The 26,463-nt window shown below is 42.4% G+C and overlaps 2 protein-coding genes across 6 annotated transcripts; one reads left to right on the top strand and one right to left on the bottom strand.

The window, feature by feature from the left end:
* Positions 1-639: 639 nt before the first annotated feature.
* On the bottom strand, positions 640-17,615 carry PRPF4 (pre-mRNA splicing tri-snRNP complex factor PRPF4). Of its 3 annotated transcripts, none has more exons than XM_012461858.2 (14): positions 17,511-17,615; positions 16,553-16,730; positions 14,365-14,551; positions 10,612-10,699; positions 10,135-10,214; positions 9,868-9,961; positions 8,966-9,060; positions 7,445-7,503; positions 6,871-6,994; positions 5,443-5,532; positions 2,871-2,993; positions 2,652-2,759; positions 2,443-2,561; positions 640-1,960 (listed from the first exon to the last, which is right to left on the bottom strand). In XM_012461858.2, the coding sequence occupies exons 1-14, from the start codon at positions 17,535-17,537 to the stop codon at positions 1,767-1,769; spliced, it is 1,566 nt and encodes a 521-aa protein (XP_012317281.1). In that variant the 5' UTR covers positions 17,538-17,615; the 3' UTR covers positions 640-1,766. The 3 variants fall into 3 exon arrangements, with proteins under 3 accessions (XP_012317281.1, XP_012317280.1, XP_021527834.1); XM_012461857.2 differs by having other exon boundaries at positions 16,553-16,733; positions 17,511-17,613; XM_021672159.2 differs by lacking the exons at positions 9,868-9,961; positions 10,135-10,214; positions 10,612-10,699; ... (1 more) ...; positions 16,553-16,730; positions 17,511-17,615 and having other exon boundaries at positions 7,445-7,542; positions 8,966-9,859.
* Positions 17,616-17,700: 85 nt separating this feature from the next.
* On the top strand, positions 17,701-26,119 carry CDC26 (cell division cycle 26). 3 transcript variants are annotated; one of them, XM_012461861.2, is made up of 4 exons: positions 17,701-17,893; positions 19,950-20,059; positions 20,825-20,946; positions 25,690-26,119. In XM_012461861.2, the coding sequence occupies exons 3-4, from the start codon at positions 20,866-20,868 to the stop codon at positions 25,864-25,866; spliced, it is 258 nt and encodes an 85-aa protein (XP_012317284.1). In that variant the 5' UTR covers positions 17,701-17,893; positions 19,950-20,059; positions 20,825-20,865; the 3' UTR covers positions 25,867-26,119. The 3 variants fall into 3 exon arrangements, with proteins under 3 accessions (XP_012317284.1, XP_012317282.1, XP_012317283.1); XM_012461859.2 differs by having other exon boundaries at positions 20,853-20,946; XM_012461860.3 differs by lacking the exon at positions 17,701-17,893 and adding an exon at positions 17,901-18,050 and having other exon boundaries at positions 20,853-20,946.
* The last annotated feature ends 344 nt before the right edge of the window (positions 26,120-26,463 follow it).

Here is a 26,463-nt window from a genome sequence, read left to right on the forward strand (position 1 = left end):
GAGATGTTTTGCTCTTGTTGCCCAAGCTGCAGTACAATGGTGCCATCTCAGCTCACCACAACCTCCACCTCCCAGCGTTTAAGCAATTCTGCTTCAGCCTCCCAAGTAGCTGGGATTACAGGCGCATGCCACCATGCCCTATTTTTTTGTATTTCTAGTAGAATCGGGGTTTCACCAAGTTAGCCAGGCTGGTGTCAAACTCCTGACCTCAGGTGATCCGCCTGCCTCGGCCTCCCAGTGTTGGGATTGCTTACAGGCGTGAGCCACCAGGCCTGGCCGAGAAGCCCTTCTTTAACTCTCCTCCATAGACAACTCTTTCTTCCTACAAATTCCTGTATTTTTTGTGAATTTACTGTGTAATTTGAGAGTTTAGAGGTTGTGCAGAGTTTAGTTGAGGTGAAAAGAGGTGGATGACAAATAAGAATTATTGAGTCCAGACCTGGCTGATAGTCTGGTCCACAATGTAAACAGCCCTCTATTTAAAAAAAATTGTTAACAAGGTGCTTATTAAGGAGACAGAAATCGAAGTAATCCATATTTGAGATCCATTATATCCCAAAGCAGAAAAAGGAGACCTCTATAGACCAATGGTTAGGATTCAGAAAATGCTTTAACTATAGAAAATAATTATTTATAGGGTAGTTTTTGTAACAGGATTTTACTGTAGCAAATGTGGAAGTACATCCTTTAAATAACCAACGGAAAGGAGGTTGTACAATAGAGACGTCATGTTTGCTTTCTAAACGTTTGTTTGAATCCTGACACAACAGTTTTGCTTTAAGGTAACATGAAGGTTGCCAAACTTCAAAGTAAAGTAAAAGACATTTTCTGACAAAGCAAATGTTCAGTTCAGTTTCCTGATGCAGTAAGCATTCCAAGCAAACACAACAGGAAGATGTCAGTCTTCTTCGCTGCATAACCGTCGGGGTAGCTGCAGTCTACTGCTTCACCACCCAATCTCCAAGCAAAGGAAAAGTGCTCGCTGATACGCACTGTTTAACCAAGGAGTGGTGGGAGGTGCCTCTTTACGCGAGGGCTTCCAGACTCTTATCTAGTTCAGCCACCTTGCTCTCTGGGTCCCATTCAGTCCTGAAGCATGTACCATGTTATGGAAAACCAAGTTTCAAGAATTAAAAATGCAATCAGTAACAATCCTGAGTGCTGTGAGGAAGGCTATAGGGCATTCAAACAAAGTATTTTTTTTTTTTAAGAGACAGGGTCTCACTCCTGTCACGCAGGCTACAATGCAATGGCATGATCTCACCTCACTGCAACCTCTGTCTCCCAGGCTTAAGTGATCCTCCCACCTCAGTCTCCTGAGTAGCTGGGACCACAGACACAAGCCACTGTGCCCGGCTAATTTTTTTATTTTTTTTGTAGAGATGACATTTTGCTATGTTGCCCAGGCTAGTCTTGAACTCCTGATCTCAAGTAGTCTGCCTGCCTTGGCCTCCCAAAGTACTAGGATTACAGGCATGAGCCACCATGCCCGGCCAAACAAAAGATAAATGAAAACAATGTCTACACAGTTTGTGGCAGGGCGTAAAAAGAAGAAATAAATTTTCAACCATGAGAGGGGTTCACCATCACCTAGGGACTGGGCTGCCTGCCTGGAGTAGGGGCTGACATGGTTCCAATTCTACTGAGGGTCTACACATGGTAATTGGCAGAAAACATGATATAACTAAACACTTCAATTCTTCTCTTTTGAGGAAATAGCTCCTTAGAGAGAGCTTGAGGTTCAAGTCCTTTTTCCATTGTCTTGTCTATTCAGCCATCCAGAGCTTGAAGGTCCTGTCATATGAGCAAGTGGCTATGAGCTGCCCATCGGAAGAAATATCTAGGCCCATCACTTTGCCTTCGTGGCCAGCCAGTGTCTTCAGCGGGGACCAGCCTGGGTGCGTCCAGATCTTGGCTGTGTTGTCATAGGCACCGGTAAGCAAGAAGTTCCCATGGATAGCTACAGAAGAAAAGGGGAATTGCTTGAGGACTTTATTCAAAAGAGCAGAAGACAACAAAATCACAAATGCCTGCAAAAACATACTATTAAAAAAAACTTATTTCTACATTCAGAAAAAATTCAATACTGATGCTATCTTCCTACGAGGCCTCTGGGTAAAGGGGATAACCCCAGGCGGACTTAAGGGACCAAATAACACTAAGGCCTTTTGGCGCATTCCCTGACAGAGAATCTTCAGAATAATATTAAGGACTCAGTGCTCAGAACATCCATAGAGGAAAGAATGAAGCAAAGCACTCACGGCATGCTTCCCCACAGATCTAAGGCATGGCAGGGGGAAGGAAATTAGAATTTGTTCCTTTAACAGTGGTCAAATTCTCTCCTGTTCTACTTCTCAGTTAAGCTAAAGCCTGGCCTGCATTCCAGAGAAACACATCCTGTTTGTCTGTGTCATTTAGATCTAAACCAGGAGGAGAGCTTACGCTCAAACTTGACACCAGTCACTAAGTTCTGATGAGCAGGGATGGTGTAGACGCAACGCCGCTGTCGAAGGTCCCACACTTTGCAGGTGTTGTCACCACTGCCGGTTGCAATGTGATAGCTGTGGATCGGATGCAGTATTGAAGTTAGAAGTAGAGTACTTTCTGACCAAGAACCCTTTTTCACCCCTCATTCACTGTGTTTATTTTACCCATTGGGGGAGAAATTTATTCCATAGATTTCTTTCAGGTGGCCTTCTAAGAACATGATGCAACGTCCTGTGCGTAGGTCCCAAACTCGACCAAATGCATCCAGTCCCCTGATAAAATAATTTATAAATGAACACTGTGAATCCAGTTCTCTGTGGAAGCAGGCACACACAAGAGGTGAGAGTACTGAGCTGCCCCTGGCTATATGGGAGAAGCCTTACCCAGTGCCAGCCAAAGAGCCATCTTGATGGAAGGCAATGTCATACACACCCATGCTGTGGCCCTCCTGATGCAGGATCTCCTCTTGAGCCTCCAAATCCCATAAGCGCCATGAACGGTCATAGCTAAAATGAAATCACACTAACAATCAACCAGCTGGTATTTATTCAGTTTCTACAACACATAAGATATTATAAGCCATCATAGCTTAAGTTATTAATGCTTCTGAAACTATTCATAGAAACGTATTAACAGGAAGCTCCTTTCTGACATAAACAATAACTCAACAACTGAGCTTATCTGTCTTAGGGGCTGAGAACCGTGGAATCGCTGTACACTTCTAATGCCTATTTTTTTTGAGACAGAGTCTCACTCTGTCGCCCAGGCTGGAGTGCAGTGGTGCAATCTCGGCTCACTGCAACCTCCACCTCCCAGGTTCAAGCCATTCTCCTGCCTCAGCCTCCTGAGTAGCTGGGACTACAGGCGTGTACCACCATGCCCAGCTAATTTTTGTGTTTTTTGTAGAAATGGAGTTTCACCATGTTGGCCAGGCTGGTCTCGAACTCCTGAGCTCAGGTGATCTGCCCACCTTGGCCTTCCAAAGTGCTGGGATTATAGCTACGAGCCACCATGCACAACCTAGTGGCTATTTTAATAACAGGATTCCCCAAGAATGGCCCAGAAAAGACTCTGTTGCCTCCTTTCTTCCTCCACTGTTATGTTCTTTCATTTATCAAGCACTTATACATTTACTAGGCCCTAAATTGTATGTTGGGGATACACAGATCACTCATAACCCACACATGTATGGTCAGATGATTTTCAATAAGGGTATTAAAACAACTCCAACAGACAAAGGAAAGTCTCTTCAATACACAGTGGTAGAATTGACTATGGACATGGAGATAAAGACCAAAGAGACAAACTCAATTAAAAAAAAACAGGCAAAGCATATGACAAAGTACTCAACAGTGATCAGGGTCATAAGAATGAAAACCATGGGATATCACTACACACCTGCTAGATTGGGCAAAACGGTAAGACTGACAACACCAAATGTTAACAGGAATGTGAAATAACCAGAATTCTGGGAATGTTAAATGGTGTAACTGTTTTGAAAAACTGGTGGGGAGTTTAGAAAAAGTCAAATATACACCTAACGCCTCTACCCTGTGACCCAGCAATTGTTCTCATGTCCGCAAAAAGCCTGGTACAAGAATATTTATAGCAGCTGCATTCTGACTGGCCCAAACCTGGAAACAGCCCAAGTGTCCATCAACAGGAGAATGGATAAACTATGGTACAGTCACACAAATAATAACCCCCAGCAATAAAAAGGAATTACTGATAAATGCAACACGAATGCCTCTTAAAAATGTTATGCTGAGGCCGGGCGTGGTGGCTCATGCCTATAATCCCAGCACTTTGGGAGGCCGAGGCGGGTGGATCACGAGGTCAAGAGATCGAGACCATCCTGGTCAACATGGTGAAACCCCGTCTCTACTAAAAATACAAAAAAAATTAGCTGGGCATGGTGGCGCGTGCCTGTAATCCCAGCTACTCAGGAGGCTGAGGCAGAATTGCTTGAACCCAGGAGGCGGAGGTTGGGGTGAGCTGAGATCGTGCCATTGCACTCCAGCCTGGGTAACAAGAGTGAAACTCCGACTCAAAAAAAAAAAAAATGTTATGCTGAGTAAAAGCCTGCCAAGATGAATTCATACAGTATGAATAGACATCATTAATTTATGGTGATAGAAATCAGATCAGCGGTTGCTTTGGAAGTGGGAGTTGGCTGGAAAAGGGCACGAGGGACCTTTCTGGGGCGATGGAACCGTTCACTATATTGACAGGGGTGTGGGTCACAGGAACGGTATGCATTTGTAAAGACTGATATCACTGTACACTTAAAATAAATCCATTCCACTGTATGTAAATTATAGCTTAATGGAAAAGTTTCCTAACAGATTCTAGCCTCCTTGAATTTACAGAACCAGGAAGGGAGACTTGTATACCTGTAGCATTGGTCAAGAGTGAAAATCCTTGTTTTCTGGCAATTTGTAACTCTGAAATTTTGGATTAATTGTAATTTAAAGGCAAATATAGCCAGGCGTGGTGGCTCACACCTGTAATCCCAGCACTTTGGGAGGCCGAAGTGGGCAGATCACCTGAGGTCAGGAGTTCCGAGACCAGCCTAGGCAACATGGTGAAACCCTGTCTCTACTAAAAATAAAAAATTAGCCGGATGTGGTGTCACATGCCTGTAGTTACAGCTACTTGGCAGGCTGAGGCAGAAGAATCACTTGAACCTGGGAAGAGGAGGTTACAGTGAGCTGACATTGTGCCATTGCACTCCAGCCTGGGCGACAGAGTAAGACTCTGTCTCAAAAAAAAAAAAAAAAGGCAAAAATATACTTATCCCTCACTATATTAAACATTCTCTGATTCTGGTTCCCTGCAGCCAAAGAAAATTCTACTTGAAGATCTCTGCTCTAAACATTTACCTGGCAAATAGCCATAAAGGGTTAACAAGATGCCACAGGCCTGTAGGGATAAAAGAATAACAGGATGGCTCACCAGGTGGTACCCAGGAAACGTCCTGATGGATGCCACATTACCCGGGCCACACGCACTGTATGGCCTTCAATATCTGCCACTGGTTCATCACTGAAAAGAAATCAAACATATAAACAATTTTACAGACATAAAATATTCATGAAATGATTAGCTTTTGTGCAGATACACCCATTCTGTACAACATGAGAGGCTAAATTGTAACTATACTTGTAAAATATTTTGACCCAATAAGCAAAATAGTCACTCTGCATCCAAAGGAGTACCTGGATTCTAGAAAGAAAACATGCTTTGGAAGAGATATAAGGACACAGAAATCACATAGTTTTGGTACAAATGGATTACATATAAACCTTCTTCAAATTTAGGTCTGTTCCAAGATCCAAATGGAAAAAGGAACTCCTAAATAGAGACGAGGCTTAGTCTCCTTTTGGTGGCCATTAAATTCTGCTACCTAGCAACCACAAAAAGATCTGAAACATCAGCAAAAAGAAATAAACATGAACTCTAAGGAGGGCAATTAAAAAGGGAACTCTGTCAATGTGCATACACAGAACAAGTCAAAGCCCTAGGGGAATAAATATTGCTAAGTATTACCAAAGCCAATTAAAACTTGCTGTGCTCATAAGTAAGACCCTGTCTGGCAAACAGTGAAGACAATAATTAGTTCTTATAAAAATTCTCGAGTAAAAACCCTATGTTTTTCCAAAGAAAGAAAACTAAGCAATTAAATTCAGATGTCTTTTGGTCAACAGGGTGCTTCCAAAGTTTTTTTTGGAAAAAATCATATAAACACATTTTAAAAACCTGTTGTAGTTGGAAAATATACTCTAGGTAAAGGATGATGCTATTGGGAGGAGACATCATTTCCTTGGCAATACTGCTAGACAGAATCCCACTTTCCTCTCCCCTATGGCTGTTTGCTAAGAACCAATGAACTGCCAAGAATATCATCTTTAGTTCATTGTTAATCTATCATGTAGGAAGCGGGCTGGGTCTTTCTGGAATAAATGGAGCTAGGAAATAGTGGTCACTAGGCTACAGGCAAAAATCAAGATCCAAAGTTAACAGGTAAGAAAAAACTGACACAACTCCTCTAGTAAGAAAAGGCCTAAGAATGAAATCTTTCACTTAGTTCATTTACACACTAAGTTACCTTGACTCTTAGACCATCTTGGGAGTTAAATGCCAGATTTTTTTTCTTTCAAGATGGAGTCTTGCTCTGTCGCCCAGGCTGGAGTGCAGTGATACAATCTTGGCTCACTGCAACCTCCGCCTTCTGGGTTTAAGCAATTCTCCTGCCTCAGCCTTACAGGTGTACCCACCCTGCCTGGCCTAAATGCCAGATTTTTAACTTGAGGTCCTGAGGGCCAACCAATTAAATATCTACTTTAGTGAAGGCAGGATGTACCACAGAACACTGATATTCACCTGTCGAGACTCCAAAGCTTCACAGAGCCATCAGCTGCACAAGAAGCCAGGTTGACATCTTTTTGGTCCAAGGAGACAGTAGATTTGGGATGGAATACAATTGCTCCTACATTTGTGTTATGTCCTAAAGGAGTGTAAGAGATGAAAGTTACAAGGTTCCTGCCTCTTTATAACCTATGTACAAATACAGACTATAATGAACATCACAGGTAAGTATATACTAGGGAACATGTGGATATACAGAGTATTAAAGTGACTATTCAAATACTAAAACATGAATTATTTTAATTTCAGCTAATATTTAAAGTATATTTTTTTAAAAAGTAAAACACACAAAAAAACCATTGTGTTTTTTGGTTTAGAGATGATAAAATGCCAGAGTGTGACTGGATGCAAGAGAAAAGTGAATGTGTATAAAGTTGTGATAGTCCAGTCTTGCAGCCAGAGAAAACCAAGTCAAATTAAATCAAGAATTAATGCTGTGTGTACAGGGTCTAAGCATCAAGTAGAGTTTATGGCTTATCTGAGTTCACACTGGGAAAAAGACTGAGATTTAGATAAGACTCTAACTTACCTCGAAGAGTGTGAAGGAGGTTGCAGTCAGGAACAGACCAGAGCTTGCAAAGCCCACTCCTATCAAATACAAAGGAAAGCATCTCAGCCAGGGTTGGTCTGGGAAGGAAAAGCTACCTTGGTAACATTACTAAAGGACAAACTCTTCTTACCCCCATTAAACTTTACAATGGCTGACCAAAAAATAAAAGCCTCATAGTTGGAAGGTTATAGAACAAAAAGCCACCTCCAGCCCACATGCAACCAGAGGCTTTTACTGGACTATAATTAACCCTGCACAGGTTGTCATTCTCCTTAACTTTTGGATTCATTTTTGAGGGAAGGTGGGGCAAATTAAATGATCCAATATTAATAGTGATACCATCTTTAAATATGAATAGTATTTTGCTGATTACAAAGTACTTAAATTTTTTTTTGAGAAAGGGTGTTACTCTGTCACCTAGGCTGGGGTGCAGTGGTGTGATCACAGCTTACCGCAGCCTCAACCTCCCAGGCTCAAGTAATTCTATCACCCCAGCCTCCTGAGTAGCTAATATTTTTAAAATTAAATAAATTAAAAAAAATTTTTTGTAGAGACAGGGTCTCACTATGTTGCCCAGGCTGGTCTCAAACTCCTGGGCTCAAGTGATCCTTCCGCTTTGGCCTCCCAAAGTGCTGGGACTACAGGCGCGAGCCACCGTGCCTGGCTGGCCTTAAACTTTTTACAAACTTCTTATTTTGGAAATTTTTCAACAAATTACTTTTATATCTATTAACTCAAATGATCTTTCTAACAGACCTATGAAGCAGATATGGCAGGAAGGATCGTTTACCCTTTATAGTTAAGGTGATAAGGGTGGTGTGTGGACTGATTCGTGCAGTCCTTTGGTTTTCTCCTGAACCAGTCTCAAGGTCTGCCTAGTCAAGTAGCTGCTGTGCATTCAACGTTCAAAGCTTGCATTCAAAGTTTCCTTTCTCATTAGATAGCCATATCCCACAAAAAAAAACCTCAAACAAAACAACAAAGTTACCATATCCTAAGAGTTTTCTGCATATGTGGTGATAAAAAAAAATAAAACAAAGATAAACCAATAATTAATGTTTAATGAGTCCTTACTACATACCAGGTACTGTCAAGGCAAAATGCTTTACAAACACAACCTCCTCCCACTTTACAGATAAGGACACTGAAGCTTACAGGGATTAAGTATCTTAGTGAGGTCACATAACTGAAAAAGAAAACCTAGACTGAGTTATGGATACTAGGTGGTCAACTGCATGACCTGCTCCAAAACACTAGTGTCAAGAATGTGACAGAGTGCTCTGTGTAATGGATCTCTGGGGTCACTGGTGAATAGTGAGAATAGCTAAACAAAGGCTACACTGTACTATACAACAGGTAGAGCACAGGCATCTGTAGTTTGGTGTGATCATGAGAAGGAAAGAAAGAGGATGTAGAAATAGATGTCTAAGACAAACACTGATTTTTTTCCTGAGCCTGTTCCCCATTTAGGAAAAAATGTCACTGCAAAATGAAACTTACCAACAAGCTGTGGCCAGCATCTTGGAATTGGGACTAAAGTGACAGTAGGAGATAGGGCGATCATCCCCAATCTGACTGCAAAAATTATTCAAAGACTTAAAAAGAAAAAAAAAAACACACACGGTGGTGATCATTAATAGGTTAATCTAAGAGTTCCTTAGCTTTTCCACCATAAAAAGAACAACAAAGCAACTTTTGGGTTTTAACCCATCCCAAGATTCTTCTATGGTTTTGTTGTTGCTGTTAGAAGACATGTACATTGATAAATGAAGTTATCTGAAACTCCAGCACACTGTTTTCTACAGTCTTTTTTTTTTTTTTTTCCCCAGACAGAGTCTTGCTCTGTCACCCAGGGTAGAGTGTGGTGGCACGATCTTGGCTCACTGCAACCTCCACCTCCCGGGTTCAAGTGATCCTCCTGTTTCAGCCTCCCAGGTACCTGGGATTATAAGCGCATGCCACACCTGGCAAATTTTTGTACTTTTAGTAGAGACAGGGTTTCACCATGTTCACCAGGCTGTTTTCAAACTCCTGAGCTCAAGTCATCTGCCCACCTCTGCCTCCCAAAGTGCTGGGATTACAGGTATAAGCCACTGTGTCCAGTTGTTTTCTACAGTCACAACTTCTGAGTCAGTTAAATATAAACAGAAAACGCCAGAGAAATCTAAAACTTTGACATATTAACGGGGAGAATTAAGGAACAGAATCATTGGCCTCTGCTGAGTACAAAGCACAGTAAGCTCCTGCCACGTTAACTGATGACTCCTTCCATGTTGCAACAGCTCAACTCAAGCAGGGAGGAATCACTCTAGCCGCCTCTACCTTCCCAGAGGTGGGCCAAAGTAGAAAAATCAAACATTAAGAACCTTTAAGACGTAGGACAATCGCTGGGAGCATCTTACCCGGAGAGACTTGTGCAACTCCTGCATCTGGGAGGTCCTCGTTGTCTCAGGAATCTCCTTATGGAGTCGGGCCTCTTCCAAGCGTTTCATTGCCCTGTGACACAGAAAAATCAACACCAGGAGCAACAGGGTTGTAAACAAGGGCCCACATGTATCTCTACCCCTCAATTTCACTTAACAACCACAGTCACCATCAAGCACTCAGTTCCTGAGAGGAAAACACATGCAAAAAATATGCTTCCTTCTTCTACTGGAGGCTCTCCTTACCTGGGCAGTGAATAATTAGCAATCCACAGTCTCGCCACCTTCAAGCTGTTTGGTCCTTCATGGTACCAGGTTTGCTGATACTGAAAGGCAAATTAAGAGCAGAAAGGTCAAGTCTGAAGCATTCTACTCCTCTCACAACTGTCATTTCTCTATTTTAAATGCCCAGAAAGGAGGTGAATTTGTTTGGTAATAGGATGAAGTCAGGCATATAGCTTTCTACTATATATTTTTCTATGATATGTAATTAGATGGTTATACCAGGAATACTATGAATCTTTCCTGACTGGAAAACTCCCTTAGCTCCATTCATACTTATAAAGAAACCAAAACTACTCAGCAATTATTCTTGAATGGTACAGTCTTCAAAGACATTTCCCCCCATCGTCTTAGCAAAGCAAACCACTGAAAGCAGAAAACGAGAAACCTATCCCCTCATTTTCTTCACGTTTACACTGTGAAGTTAAAGACATGTTTTACCTCTTCTTTGGACTTCTTAGATTTCTCATCATCCTTTTTGGTCTTTTTTAAGGCATCAGTACCGACAACTGAGAGGATATTTCTTAACCTGTTAAAGAAAAAAAAAGATCAGAATTTAAACATGGTTGAGATAAGATTGTAAAAACACACATCTAAGATGGGAACAAGCCTCTACTATTCTCTCACCATTCAAATCACCTAGCAACCTTTTTTTTCTTTTTAAGAGATGGGGTCTTGTTGCCCAGGCTAGAGTGCAGTGGCACGATCATGGCTTACTGTAGCCTTGACCTCCTGGGCTCAAGTGATCCTCCTGCCCCAGCCTCCTGAGTGGCTGAGAGTACAGGTACACTGCTATATCTGACTAATTTTTAAATTTTTCTATAGAGACAAGGTCTTGCTATGTTACCCAGGCAAGTCTTGAACTTCTGGGCTCAAGCGATCCTCCTGCCTCAGTCTCCCAAGTGCTGGGATTACGTGCATGAGCCACTATGCCAGGCCCTCCAGAAACTTTCTTTAAGAGTCAAATGGGGATACCTAAACTCCCAGTGAGATTTCTTCCAGTCATCTTTATTTGGAAATTCCCAAAATCCAACTATAAGCAATTACTCTATTCAGTTTAGAGTCAACCAGCCCCTACACTGCTACCACTTGGTCTGTGAAGACTGCCAACTTTCACTCAGTGCCACAATGTACTGGATATTGACTTAGGTGCTAACTATACAGTGATGACGAAGAATCGGTTCTGGATTTCAAGTAGCTTAGTCCTGGGGAAAAGACAGAGAGTATACCTATCAGGACAGCAGTAAGCACAGTGTGCTAGAGGGGACTATAGAAATGGCATCTAACTAGGCTTAGAGGATCACGGAAGGCTTCATTAAAAAAAGATAGTATCTAAATTGAGTCCTCAATTAATCAGGTCAAGAACGAGAAAAAGTCAGATAGTTATACCAGGAATGCTATGATTCTTTAATCAAATAAGGTCTGGAGGTAAGTAAAACATGTTGGGCTTGCAGTCACAAATAATTCAGTTTGGCTGGAGTGTGGAACATAGAAGAGGGCTGGTGAAGAATAGGGCTGCAAATGCGAGGAGGGGCCAGGTCACAAAGAATTGCTAATGCCCCTGTAATCCCAGCACTTTGGGAGACTGAGGCAGGTGGATCACAAGGTCAAGAGATTGAGACCGTCAAGGTCAAGAGATTGAGACCGTCCTGGCCAACATGGTGAAACCCTGTCTCTACTAAAAATACAAAAACTAGCTGGGTGTGGTGACACACACCTTAGTCTCAGTTACTCGGGAGGCTGAGGCAGGAGAATTGCTTGAATCCAGGAGATGAAGGTTGCAGTGAGCCGCGATCACACTACTGCACTACAGCCTGGTGACGGAGCAAGACTCCATCTCAAAAAAAAAAATAGAGAATTTCTAATGCCGTGCTCAGGAGCATTTACAGGTGAGAAAGATCCCTGAAAATGTACAGAGAATGAATTCAAAGGGAAGAATAAAGGCAGGAAGGCAGGAAAATCAGACAGTACTGTTGTAGCAACTCTGTAAGTCACAATAGTGGACTGAAATTCAGACAGTAGCAGTAGTGACTCAAAGGATCCATTTAAGGAACATAATAATGAATAAGATAGACTTTGCTGGTGGAAAAAACAGCCTCTTATTTACTCTTATTTATTAAACAATAAAAAACCATACCCTTTGAAAAGGCCAATAAAATAACACACTATGACAGACAATTGAGGGGGTTAGGTGTGACAAAAGGCTTCTTTGAATAGGTGGCATTTATGCTGAAACAAAAGAATAAAGTTTGACAGGGATCTAGGTTAAAAAAAGAAGAAAGGCCAGGTGCGGTGGCTCATACATGCAATCCCAGCACTCTGGGAGGCCGAGGTGGTCAGATCACTTGAGGTCGGGAGTTCAAGACTAGCCTGGCCAACATAGTGAAACCCTGTCTCTACTAAAAATAGCTGGGCATGGTGGCACATGCCTGTAGTCCCAGCTACTTGGGAGGCTGAGGCAGGAGAATGGTTTGTATCTGGGAGGCAGAAATTGCAGTGAGTCGAGATCAGGCCACTCCAGGCATGGGTGACAGAGTGAGACTCTGTCACAGAAAAAAAAAAAAAAAAAAAGGTGTGGGGGGCTCTAAAAGGCAAAAGAGAGCAACAAAGAGAGACCAATTATGTGGAAAGACATAAAAAGAGCTAGCATATTCTGGAAGGACCAATGTGGCTATTCCAGTAAATTGGGGAAGGGTGGTACAGGTAAGGCTGAGACCTTACAGACCATGATAAGAGTTTTTACTACAAGGATGAAAAGACAATCCAGGATTTTAAGCAAGCAATTAACACAACATTTGGGGCTATCACAACAGAACAGATTTGAAAGTAGTAAAGATATTGCAAAGAGGATAGATTGGAGGTGTATCTTGCAAGCAGAATAGACTAGATTTTGCTGATGTATTATAAAGGAGGCTAGGTAGATTTTCAACTAAGAACTGTATGAGAATAGGAGAGAGGTAGGGAAATATTTCAATTCACATGTCTCAAGTTTGAAGTACCTGTGGGATACCTGAGCTACAACGATAGATTTGGGAATCATCAGAACACACACAGTGAATGATGCCAAGGAAGTAGATCTGATCACCAAGGGCAAGTAGAGGAGAAGGCAGACTGTAAAGGGTAGGCAGAGAAAAAGAGATTCAGAAGGTAAATGAGAAGAATTAGCTAGAGAGAAGAAGAAAATCAAGAGGATTTGGTCTTAGGAGAGTGAAAGAAAGGGAGTATTTCAAGGAGGGAGTGGCTGGCAGTATACTAGGGCTATTCTTAGTAAAGGTGGGTTGGTGACCTTAACAAAGAGCAATTTTAATGTGGTAAGGGTCTGTCAGTTTGCAGCAGGTTGAAGAGTAAATAAGGGTAAGGACCTCAAGAGAGTAATACAAAAAAGCCTTCTAATAAGCTGGATGATGAAGGAGAGATGAGGCAGTGGACAGAGACATCAGAGGGGCTCCTCATAATTGTATATGGCTAGGCCACAACTAAACGACTTTGCAACCTTCAGATCCCAAGAGGGCATTATCTGAGGACAGTACCCCGCTTCAATAAAATCCAAAAAACATTTATCATTGTTTTATGTCACTGATATGAATGTATTTGATGTCTAAATTTTCAAAGCTCAACAAATGTTTATCCAATTCAAAACTCACACTGGGGAGGGGAGGCAAAGGAGCATGTTAGCACCCTCTTCACAGTCTATGAAGAAAAACTGGCCAGGTGTGGTGGCTTACACTTGTAATCCCAGCACTCTGGGAGGCCAAGTTGGGTGAATCATTTGAGGTTAGGAGTTTAAGATGAGCCTGGCCAACATGGTGATACCCTGTCTCTATTAAAAATAGAAAAATCAGCAGGCGTGGTGGTGGGTGCCTGTAATCCCAGCCACTCTGGAGGCTGAGGTAGGAGAATTGCTTGAACCTGGGATGTGGAGGCTGCAGTGAGCTGAGATCATGCCATTGCACTCCAGCCTGGGTGACAGAGCAAGACTCCATCTCAAAAAAAAAAAAAAAAAAGAAAGAAACATTAATAGTGAAGTAAAAATTGGCCCAAGACAGATTATGGGCTAACTCATATAAACACAGTAAGATATTGTTAACATGATTTGAGACATTCTATTAAAGTTTCAACTAAAAGATCAACCGAAATTTGGACTAGAACCCTGTGATTATAATAAAGAAAAAAGTAAATATTTAGGAAGGGTACCTTTCTCTTCTTTCAGCAGGGCCCTCTCCAAAAAGTGTGATAGGTTCCCCCAAGGCTCTAAGGCAAGCCTTGACCTCTGAGTCATCTGTGGAGACATTGATCTGCCGGGCTCGCTTCCTTCTCTCAAACTCAGCCAATACTTCTGCCTGTCGCTCACTGATGTGCTCTTCAATCTCAAACACTTCTCCTATTAAAAAGAAAACAGGCAACATCAGCAGATCTTCTTCTGATAGAGAAAGAAATAATTTCTAATAATTTCTAGTAACCGCAGTCTGTGTATGCCCTGAGGGAAAGGTAATTGTCTAATATATTACACATTTTATACTTTACTGTTTTTCAATTTATTAAATTATGCCAAACACATAAATCTAAATGACACAGCTTCAAAAGGGAGGAAAATGGTTCAAGCCACCTCTTGTTTCATTTATTAATTTTACACCTATATAAACACACACCTTGGCTGAGACCAGAAAGTAAGAGGACAGAACATCTTTTGCAAATGAGTTAACTAGGCTGTCTATCCAGAAGATGTAATAGAAACATTATTGTAACAGTGGCCCAAAATATTTATTCTCTAAAGCAGTCCTGGTATAGGAATACTTAACAAATAATTAACTAGTAAACTGGAAATAATTACACTGAAAATGAGAGTTTCACAACAATAAGGATTTCTGGATAATCTAGCAATAGTTTTGAAACCCACACCAAAATACAAGTGTGGTAAAACATGAGAGGTACAGTGGTGATATTCTGTTTAAAAACAACATAAAAAGTTTAAAAAGTTGGCCAGGCACGGTGACTCATGCCTGTAATCCCAGCACTTTGGGAGGCTAAGGCAGGCAGATCATGAGGTCCGGAGATAGAGATCATCCTGGCTAACACAGTGAAACCTCAATTCTACTAAAAATACAAAAAGTTAGCTGGGCATGGTGGCACGTGCCTGTAGTCCCAGCTACTGGGGAGGCTGAGACAGGAGAATCGCTTGAACCCAGGAGACGGAGGTTGCAGTGAGCCAAGATTGTGCCACTGAACTCCAGCCTGGGTGACAGAGCAAGACTCCATCTCAAAAAAAAAAAAAAAAAGTTTAAAAAGTCACTAGGCTATAGTGCATGTGTTTAGAAAAGAAAATGTGTAAGAGGATCGCTGAGAAACTTGATTGGTGCCCTACTGCACAGGAGTCTTCACTTTATCCATGTTGGTATTGTCTGAATTTCTTATGACAAATAAGCATCATTTTATTTAAAAAATATAGTGGACCTCACATTACTGACATGGAAAGATATCCTCAATGGTATATAAAATGAAAAATGCAGGTTATTCAACAATTTATATATATCATGTCTTCATTTAGGGAAAAAATCACCTATTTTTATATCTGTATTAAAATTCTCAGAAAGATATACAACCAATTAATTAAAAAATACAGGATTTTCTACTTCACACACTCATACATTGTTTGACCTATTAAAAGAAAAATAACGATTACTTTTTTTTTTTTGAGATAGGGTCTTGCTGTGTTGTCCAGGCTGGAGTGCAGTGGCACAATCATGGCTCACTGCAGTCTCGACCTCCCACCTTAGAACACCAATTAGCTGGGAACACACTCATGTGTCATGCCTGGCTAATTTTCTACTTTTTGTAGAGATGGGGTATCACTATTTGCCCAAGCTGGTCTCGAATTCCTAGGTTCAAGCCATCCTCCCACCTCTCAGCCTCCCAAAGCGCTGGGATTACAGGTGTGAGCCACTGGGCTTGGCCACTATTACTTTTATAACAAAAAAAGAGATCTCAGCCAGGTGTGATTGCTCACATCTGTAATCCTAGCACTTTGGGAGGCCAAGGTGGGCAGATCATGAGGTCAGGAGTTGGAGATCAGCCTGGGCAACATGGTGAAACCCCATCTCTATTAAAAATACAAAAATTAGCTGGGTGTGGTCGTGCATGCCTGTAATCCCAGCTACTCAGGAGGCTGAGGCAGGAGAATTGCTTGAACCCGGGAGGTGGCGGTTGCAGTGAGCCGAGATTGTGCCACTGTACTCCAGCCTGGGTTACAGGGCGAGACCCTATCTCAAAAAAAAAAAAAAAAAAGAATTGAAATTTTTTGACGTTATAAAACTCGTGATATTTAAGTTTAGGAAGGTATTCATTACATCAAGAGGTAAAGATAGGCTCACAATTTGCATCTTACCAGAGGTTATATTAATATTTCCAGCTTCGATTCCTGCTTTAAGTCCTTCTTTCCCCAAAATCCCAGACTCTCCTTTGGCCAGACGCTCCCTCTCCTTCTCTTCCAAACTTCCATAATAGATGTGTGGCTTCTTCACAACCGGAGCAACTAAGTCATCAGGTGCTTTAGTTTTGGTTGCCTGCTAAATCAAAGATCTGAATTAAACTAAGGCTTAACCTTAACAATTTACCGGACTTCGCCAGAGGATGAAGCTCACCCTGAGTTTCACAGTCCTACTTCCTCCGTAATTGAAAGGACAAATTGGACACTGCTTAAGATGTTCTTCATTGATTTGAGGAGATGAGGGTAGGGGGAGGGTGTTTCAGTCCCTCACTTTGGTTGACAGGATTGATAAAACTAGTGAGGTTCTCTCGGGTATTTTTCTATCAAAGGTTTGCTCTGCAATCTGTTTACTTCATTCTGTTGGAAGTGTGCAATCTCGTGTTTTACGATGCTTCCAGGGTTACTGCTCATCACTGGGGAAATACCAAGGATAGATGAAATAACCAATGCGGTGCTAAAGAAGAACAAGTTACAAGATTACTAATGTATATATTTCAAACGTTTCTAGATGTGAGGCAGTAGGAGTTAGTAAGTCTCATTAAAATTCTGAGATCTGCCAAAGGCATAAACCTTGGCCAAGACACTTCCCTATTTCAGAGCACTGTTACTGGATCAGTCGGAAGAGATGTTTGCCCTTCGGGGATGTAGTGGAAGAGGTGCAAATAAGCTATAGTCCACGAAAGAGCTTAGGGATCAGGAAAACGGTGCTCTGCTGTCTAGGACACGACTGAGTTCCACAGCCTTCCTCCTCAGCCCTCCACCGCCTTCTCCCGTTCCCTAACGGCCCCTTCCCGCAAGGACCCCCTTCCCCCTTCGCGCTTCCTGCCAGAGTGAGCTGAGATCCTGGGCTCTGTACCGTGGAGGAAGCTCGCGATGAAGCCATATTGGGCACTGGAGAAAAGCTCCAGCAAAACCCGAGCTCTCCGCTTCAGACCGTCCACCGCGCGCCCAGCGGAGCGGATGGGCATCACCGACCGGAAGTGCGTCACCGACCGGACGTGTGCCGAGAGCCGTCGCCGCGCCCGGAGCGGCGCGGAGCATGATGGAAGTCGTAGTAGGAAGCGGTGTGATCGTATTAAGGGACATGCCTCCTAGAACCTCTGAGAAAGCTCGCGCAAGAAGAGGTTCTGCTGAGAGAGAGGCTCCAAGTAGTCTGGGAAGTGTAGTCCAGTTGGCTTACCAGTAGTTTCGTTGGGGGAGCGGAGGTTCCGGGAAGGGGCTGAACAGGCTTGAAAAGAGGTAGGTGCGTCGCGTCGCGTCGCGCGGCTCGGGGCTGAACTCTGGAGCGAGTCGAGGACTTCCGGGGTCCGTTGTGCCCCCTAGGCCTACCGGAGCGTTTAAGTCTTCCTAGAGCCGAAGACCATGTTACCATGGAAACCCTCGCCAGGGATCCGAGGTACAGGCCTGGAGCTAGGGGACAAGGGCTGTTTTCCTCCACAGTCCGGAAGTCTTCTTAGGGGCCCCCTCTGAGCTTGATGGCTCCGCGGTGGATTTAGGCTGCGGCGAGAGTTTAAACTAGAAGAGCCCCCTAGTGCCAAAGTCAAATAAAGACCCGGCGGAGGAGCTTCGGCCTGATTTTGTTGATTTGTCTTCAGCCGGTCGTTGTATCAGATTGAGAGTAAGATGATGGATAGGAAGGTGTTAGGTAGCTTTGTACGTCCCTGTGCCCTGCTGGATGCTGGGGCATTAGAGACAAACAAGATAAGTTTTTTTTTTCTTTTGAGACGGAGTCTCACTGTCGCTCAGTCGCTCAGGCTGGGAGTGCAGTGGCGCGATCTCGGCTCACTGCAACCTTTGGTACCCGCCCCGACCCCGGGTCAAGCGATTCTCCTGCCTCAGCCTCCGGATTAGGTGGGATTACCGCCACCGGCCACCGTGCCCGACTAATTTTCATATTTTTAGTAGAGACGGAGTTTCACCATCTTGGCCAGAGTGATCTTAAACTCCTGACCTCGTGATCCACCAGCCTCTGCCTCCCAAAGTGCTGGGATTACAGGAGCGAGCTACCGCACCCGGCCAGGATAAGGCTTTTATCCCCACGTGGGCGGTGGAAGATTCTCAAAATATTGACGTTTCTCTAGCTGGCCAGATCCCCATCCAACCCCCTAGAAAAATTACAGTAATAATAGATGTTATTTATTGAAAATTTTTAAAATGCCAAGTTATGTTCCAAGAGCTTACTCTGCATTATATTCTTCACCTACAATAGCAGAGTAGGATACAGATGAGGAAACTAAGGTCTAGTGAGAGATAAAACTAACTGTTCAAGATCAGTGGTGTAGTGGGATTAAGCCCTACAGCGACACTTTTAACTGTTACTCTATACTGCTTCCTAGTGGAGAGTTTTTCGCAGTTTGCAGAAAAGGTAAAATGTATAGCAGATTTTTTTTTTTTTTTTTTTTTTTTTTGAGACAGACTCTTGCTCTGTCTGTCACCCAGGCTGGAGTACAGTGGCAAGATCTCGGCTCACTGCAACCTCCGCCTCCCGGATTCAAGCGATTCTCCTGCCTCAGCCTCCTGAGTAGCTGGGATTACAGGCGCCCGCCACCACACCTGGCTAATTTTTGTATTTTTAGTAGAGACGAGGTTTCACCATGTTGGTCAGGCTGGTCTCAAACTCCTGACCTCCTGATCTGCCCGCCTTGGCCTCCCAAAGTGCTGGGATTACAGGTGTGAGCCACCGTGCCCGGCCCTTACTGACTGTTTTTATAGATACACTAGGAGATTTTAGGGGATGCTGTGGAGAATATACAAGTGATGCCATCAACAAATATTAAACTCAATTGGGGGAGTTGTGTTTTCTCAAAAAACAAACAAAAAGAAAACAGTTTTTATTAACATTTACTTTGGGATTTCAGGCTGTGGAATGCTCTCTTGAGCCTGTTTTCTTCTTCTTTTTTTTATTTTTATTTTTGAGTTAGGGGTCTCATGGTGAGATCGTGGCTCATTGTGGCAACCTCAAACTCCTGGGCTCAAATGGATCCTTCCACTTCAGCCTCCTCAGTAGCTAAGACTACAGGCACACACTACCAGCCCAGCTAATTTTTTTACCCTGTAGAGACAGGGTCTTGCTATGTTTCCAAAGCTGGTCTTGAGCCTCCTTTGTGCACTCTTCTTTCCGCCTGCCCTTCAGAGTCAACTAAGACATCATTTTCTCCAGGAAGGCTTGCCTGCTATCCTTGTCCACCCCACACTCAGCCCAGACTGGATTAGGTGCCCGTGTGATGCCAGTGCCTTACCCTCATCAGAGTTCTCATTATGCAATATCACAGCTTTCTCTTTGTTTTCTCCACAGATTATGACTGTACCTTTTAACTTTGTAGCTGGAGCACAAGAAGTATTTGTTTAATGAATGACGGACACATTTAGGATCTGTTTAAACGCTGAGAATAATCCTGTGAATTGGTGAGTTGGCATTTTCATGAGATTTAGCAAACATTCTAGCATTCAGGAGTGATCACAAATCTCTTACAGTCCTCACATAGATTAAATTCAGTGGTTTGTCTACTTTCCCCTCTATACTAAGTTAAGATGTGACAGTTTATTCTTTTAGCTAGAATATTTCTTTGAATGTGACTGGAACATGAAATTAAAGTGATGGTTGCCTGGAATTTCTCTCTTATAGGCAGTTTGCTATTTTAAATTCTTACAGAAAGAGTTTTTTGATTTTTCAGAGTTGTGGATCTCCATCATGTATTAAAAATGTAATAATGACATACCTATAGACTTAAGAAGTCACTGGGTGCAGTGGCTCTCGCCTATAATGCCAGCACTTTGGGAGGATGAGGAGGGAGGAACACCTGAGCCCAAGAGTTTGAGACTAGCCTGGACATCAGAGAGAAATCCCATTTCTACAAAAAACACAAAAATTAGCCAAGTGTGGTGGTGTACACCTGAGTTCGAGCTACTCAGGAGGCTGATGCAGTAAGATTGCTTGAGCGCAGTAAGTTGAAGCTGCAGTGAGCTAAGGTCATGCCACTGCACGCCAGCCTGGGCAAAGAGCAGACCCTATCTCTTTAAAAAAAAAAAGGACTTTAGAAGTCTATGTGTAAATTCAAATGAATTTTTAATACTTCAATTCACTTTAATATACATGCTTGCAAACTGATTTTATGTTTATACCTGAAACTTTATCACCTTCAGTTTTTCCTCCTCTGCCATTTTTAACAGCTAATAGTTCACTGGGTTTGGCCCTTAGTGTTGACTTCAGTATGCTGAGACGAAAACCAACACGCCTAGAGCTAAAGCTCGATGACATTGATGAGTTTGAGAGCATTCGAAAGGACCTGGAGGTATGAATACAACTTTGTTTTTTTTTTTTTGAGACAAAGTCTTGCTCTGTCACACAGGCTGGAGAGCAGTGGCATGATCTTGGCTCACCGCAACCTCTGCCTCCTCTGCCTCAGCCTCCCTAGTAGCTGGGACTATAGGCGCGTGCCACCATGCCTGGCTAATTTTTGTATTCTTAGTAGAGACGGGCTTTGGCCACGTTGGCCAGGCTGGTCTCCAACTCCTGACCTCAAGTGATCCATCTGCCTCAGCCTCCCAAAGTGCCGGAATTACACACGTGAGCCACTGTGCCCAGCGATGGATACAACTTTCTTTCTTTTTTTTTTTTTTTGAGATGGAGTCTCGATTTCTGAAACGGAGTCTTGCTCTCATCGCCCAGGCTGGAGTGCAGTGGTGTGATCTCGGCTCACTGCAACCTCCGTTTCCCGCATTCAAGCTATTCTCCTGCCTTAGCCTCCCGAGTAGCTGGGATTACAGGCGCCCGCCACCATACCTGGCTAATTTTTGTACTTTTAGTAGAGACGGGGTTTCACCATGTTGGCCAGGCTGGTTTCGAACTGCTGACCTCAGGTGATCCACCTGCCTCAGCCTCCCAAAGTGCTAGGATTATAGGTGTTAGCCACCACGCCCAGCCAGATACAACTTTCAAAGCTTTAGGAATATTTAAGACAATAACTCTTGAGTGGGTACAGTGGCTAACATCTGTAATGTCAGCACTTTCTGGCCAGGAGTTTGAGACCAGCCTAGGCACATAGTGAGACCTTGTCTCTATAAAATATTAAAACAATTTGTTTTAAAGCTGGACAGGGTGGCACATGCCTGTAGTCTTAGCTACTCAAGAGGCTGAGGCAGGATTGCTGAGCCCACGAGTTTGAGGTTATAGTGTGCTATGATTGCACTGTACTCCAGACTGGGCAACAGAATGAGACTTTGTGTCATACATAAATACGTACATACACATGCATACATACACAATAACTTGAACTTCTGAACATACACCTTAACTTTAACTTCTGAACTTCAGACTCTTAAACCAACAGCTTATTTGAAATCTCTGTTTGGATGCTTTACAGGCATATCAAACTTCATGTATGTTTCCTGTGGCTGCTGTAACAAAGTACTACAAACCTTGTGTTTTAAGACAACAGAAATTTATTCTTTCACAGTTTTATAGGCCAGAAATTAGTATTGCTGGGCTGAAATCAAGGTGTCAGGGGGGCCACATTCCCTATGGTGGATCTAGGGAAGAATCCATTCCTTGGCTCTTCTAGCTTTTGGTGGCTGCTGGCATTCCTTGACTTGTGACCGCATCACTCCAGTCTCTGCCTCCAGAGTCATACTGTCTTCTCGTCTGTCTGTGAAAACTTCCTCTGCCTCCTTCTTATAAAGATATATGTGATTGTGTTTAGGGCCCACCTGGCTAACCCAGGATAATCACCCCCCATTCCCAAGATCCTTAATTTAGTTGCACCTGCAAAGGCCCTTTTTCCATATAAGGCAACATTTATAGGTTTCAGGATTAGGACTTGCTAGCTTTGGGAGCCATTTTTCAGCCTGCTATACTTAACATGTTAAAAAAAGAAAAGAAGAAAACTCTTGATTTCTCCTTTGAACCAGTCATCCCCTCCATTCTTCCCCATGTTTCCCATCTCAGTATCTATTCAGTTCCTCAGGCCAGAAACCTAGCACTCATTCCTGAGTCCTCCCTTTCTCTTACCCTTTATGTTAGATCTGTCTGTAAACCCTTTGATTCTACCTCCAGAGTATGTCTAGAATCTACCCATACCTTTTCATCTCCACTGTTACAGTCCTACTCTAAGTAATCGTCTTTCCCTGTGTAATTTTAGAAGCATCCTAACTGGTCTTCTACTTCCATTTTTGTCTCTTCAGTGCTTTCTGCATCCGGTATCAAGAAAGATCTTCAAAAATTTTCAAATCCTGTCATTCCTATTTAAAACTCCTCAGTAGTGTCCTGCATTTAGAATGAAATCTGAATTCCTTACCATGGCCTACAAGATTTTATATGTTCTGGCGCCTCTCGAGATTCATTTTGTGCCATTCTTTGCCTTGCCCTTTATACCCTAGCCACACTGGCTCTCTTTCGTTTCCTTGAACATGCCAAACTATTTTATCACTTCCATGGACTTTCCACATACTATTTTCCCCTGCCTGGAGTGCTCCCTTTCTTCCAGTCTTCGTTTAAATGTCAGCTCTTCAATTTAAGGGGCCTCTTTTGACCGTATCCAGGTTAGATGTGTCATTCCCATCCATGCTGCCTCCATCTCTGTAGGCTCTCACAAAGGACCATATTTTTTTCATAGCATTTATTATAACTTACAATTATTTATCTATTGTAAAATCATTTACATTAGGAATATTGATTGCAGAAATCATGTCTGTTTACTTCACCATTGAGTTCCTAGCCTCTAGCACGTAGCAGGAGCTTCATATGTATTTTTAAGTGTGGCCTTACTACACAGTATTAGATGTCCATTAATAAGACTTAAAATCTTCAGTGGCCTACAGAATAAATTCCAAATTCCCTAGCATGGCATATGAGGTCCTTTGTGACCTGGTCCTTGCTTATCTCTCCACTTTACACTGCTGGGTTATCTTTAATCTCAATGCCTATACACAGTATTCCCTTTGCCAGAAAAGTCCTTTCTTTTTTCTTTGCCAGGCCAGCTCTTACTCCTTCCAGCCCCCAGCTGGGTTAGGTTCAATCTCATCCTCCTGTGCTAACCTCTCTCTTAGACACTATCTATCACTCTCTGTTGTAATTGTCTATTTAATTTTGTTTTCCCTCCCTGGGCCATAAGCTCCTTGAAGTCAGGGATTAGTATATTTCTTTCTGCATCTGTTCCCTGCAATACCAGGCCCAAAGGAGGGCTCAGTGCAAGTCTATTTTCATTTGCTGTCCTAGTAGATATGTTGTACCCATGTTAGAGAACAGGACATTTTGCGTGCATTTGCCAACAGCCTTATTATGTATTGTATATTCTTTATATTAAGACTAATAACTTTGATTTTTTTCCCCTTGCTTCATCCCAAGAGACTTTGGTGTTCTCGAAACTCATAATTTTTGCTTTTTAAAAACTCATATTAAGGATAAGCTTTAAAGTATGGCTTACACTTCAGTTGTAACAAATCTCATAAAATGCTAGCATGCTGAACTTTGACTCTAGAGTCAGCTCACTATTGAGTTGATATTGCCTTTCCACTAAAGACAATTATCTAGTGGGTTTGCCCTGTTTTAGAGTAACTTAGAAAGCAGGGACAGTCATGCCCTAAACTACAATGAAACCCATAGAAAACTGGCCTGTTTCATTTATTACCAACATGAGTTTGATTATACTGCCGTGACTCTAGCTTCTGAAACAGCAGTTACTCAAAGTGGGAAGCCAGTGATTTCATTCTACTTGGATAGTCTCAGAATGATAAGAGTCTTTTGCCTTTTAGAACTTGTTTTCACGAAGTTCTACCTAAATAGGTAGAACTTTCTAACATCACTTTCTAGTAGTGTAGATTAACTAGAGAGTAACCAGGAAGGTCATTTACTACATAAAAGGCAATACCTTATTTTATTCACTGTAATACTTTGAATGTTGGCATTTATTATATTTTTTATTTTTGAGACAGGGTCTTGCTTTGTTGCCCTGGCTGGAGTACAGTGGTATGATCACAGCTCACTGCAGCCTTGACCTGCCAGGCTGAGGTGATCTTACCACCTCAGGCCCCCTGAATAATTGGGAATACAGGCATGCGCCACTATGTCTGGCTAATTTTTTAATTTTTTGTGGAGACAGATGGAGTCTCACTATGTTGCCCATGCTAGTGTCAAACTCCTGGGCTCAAGCGATTCTTCCACCTTGGCATCCCAAAGCACTGGGATTTACAGGCATGAGCCACTATGCTCAGCCTGATTTTGGCATTTAAATGCCCACAGTTCAGCAGCAAGGGGTGAAGAATGGTGATAATTCCAGTGATTTGAGTAGCTGAGCCATTCTTCTATGAATATTAAGGAACTTTGGATAAAACATCATTTCACTGTCTTAGAGAAAGTTATCATGTGTTATCCTTACAGTCAGGTAGTGGTAGTTATGGGCTGTGTCTCTTTTTGAAAATGATCAAACTAAGACATACTTTGTGGATTTTGCAGTCACATGTGATTTAAGAGCCAAACCTTTTATTTGAAAACAAAATGAAGGCCCAAAACTCAGACCTTTTGATAAGTCAGCATAAAACCTTCCATGTATCTCTTGGAATCAGTCAGGCTACAGATTTTTGGTGGTTATTTCTTTACCACCAAAAATCTTTACCACTTTATTTTTCTGTCTATTCTCTAGAATAATACATTTGTTGAAATACCCTTTGCTTCCCCTTGTCTGCTAACTCTTACATCTTTCCAACTGGAGCTTCCTGTTGTCCCACACCCCCAACTCCTCACTTCTTGTCTCTTTGGCAGTGTGGACTTCCTCTGTCATAGGTCATAGCCCTAATCACTCTATAATTGTCTATTTGCCTGTTTTCCTATTAGACTGACATCCTGGAGGGTAAGGATTACATCTTTTATCACCGTATCCTCACTGTGCCCCTAACTATTCCGAACCTAGGATTTCAGTTTGTTCTTCTTTACACCTTAACTCTGTCGTTTACTCCATGCCTAGTACATGGTAGGTGCTCTAAATAAAACATTTACTAATTGAAAGAATGTTACCTTAATCCTAAAACTTTTATACTTTCAGACCCGTAAAAAACAGAAGGAAGATGTGGAAGTCATAGGAGGCAGTGATGGAGAAGGAGCCATTGGGCTCAGCAGTGATCCCAAGAGCCGGGAACAAATGATCAATGATCGGATTGGTTATAAACCCCAACCCAAGCCCAACAATCGTTCATCTCAATTTGGAAGTCTTGAATTTTAGAGATGGATTATCTTGCATGCCAGAGCCATGGAATGGAATAAAATGATGGCAGAAGTACAAACCAGATTTAGAGAATTGAGTGCTTGCAGTCAAGCAGAATGTCAGAGATAAATGCTTCTGCATGAGATTACTGATGCTTAACTTGCACTCTAAGCTGGAATCCAAACTCTGGTTTGTCTCTGGAAACTTTGATTCTATAAAACTGATCTGATTTTTTGCTTTTAAAAATAAATATATTTTTGGAAAAATATAAGGCATCCTTAATGAAGTATAACAGTGCCGTTAACCCCCAGACTTTAAAAGGTAATTGTTATAAGATGTAGCATCATTCTTTCCATCTTTATTAAAAGACCCTAAGCACAGGACACTCTAGCTGATCACTGACACTTGCATTTAACCCATCTATTCAAGTATTTTTTGAGTTCCTGCTATGTGCTACTCAACAAAGATCCCTGCCTTTGTAGAAATTAAATTCTAGTGATATTGCGTAAATCTGAAGAAATCATAAGTACCAGATCTCTTTACAGAATGGCTTTGTAACTAGTTTGGGAACAACGTTGGGAGGACAGGCAATGGAGGGAATATGAGGAAGCTTCC

Source organism: Aotus nancymaae, unplaced genomic scaffold (genome assembly GCF_030222135.1).
Source record: "Aotus nancymaae isolate 86718 unplaced genomic scaffold, 86718_ANA_hifiasm-v0.15.2.pri h1tg000003l, whole genome shotgun sequence".
Classification (NCBI taxonomy): Eukaryota; Metazoa; Chordata; class Mammalia; order Primates; family Aotidae; genus Aotus; species Aotus nancymaae.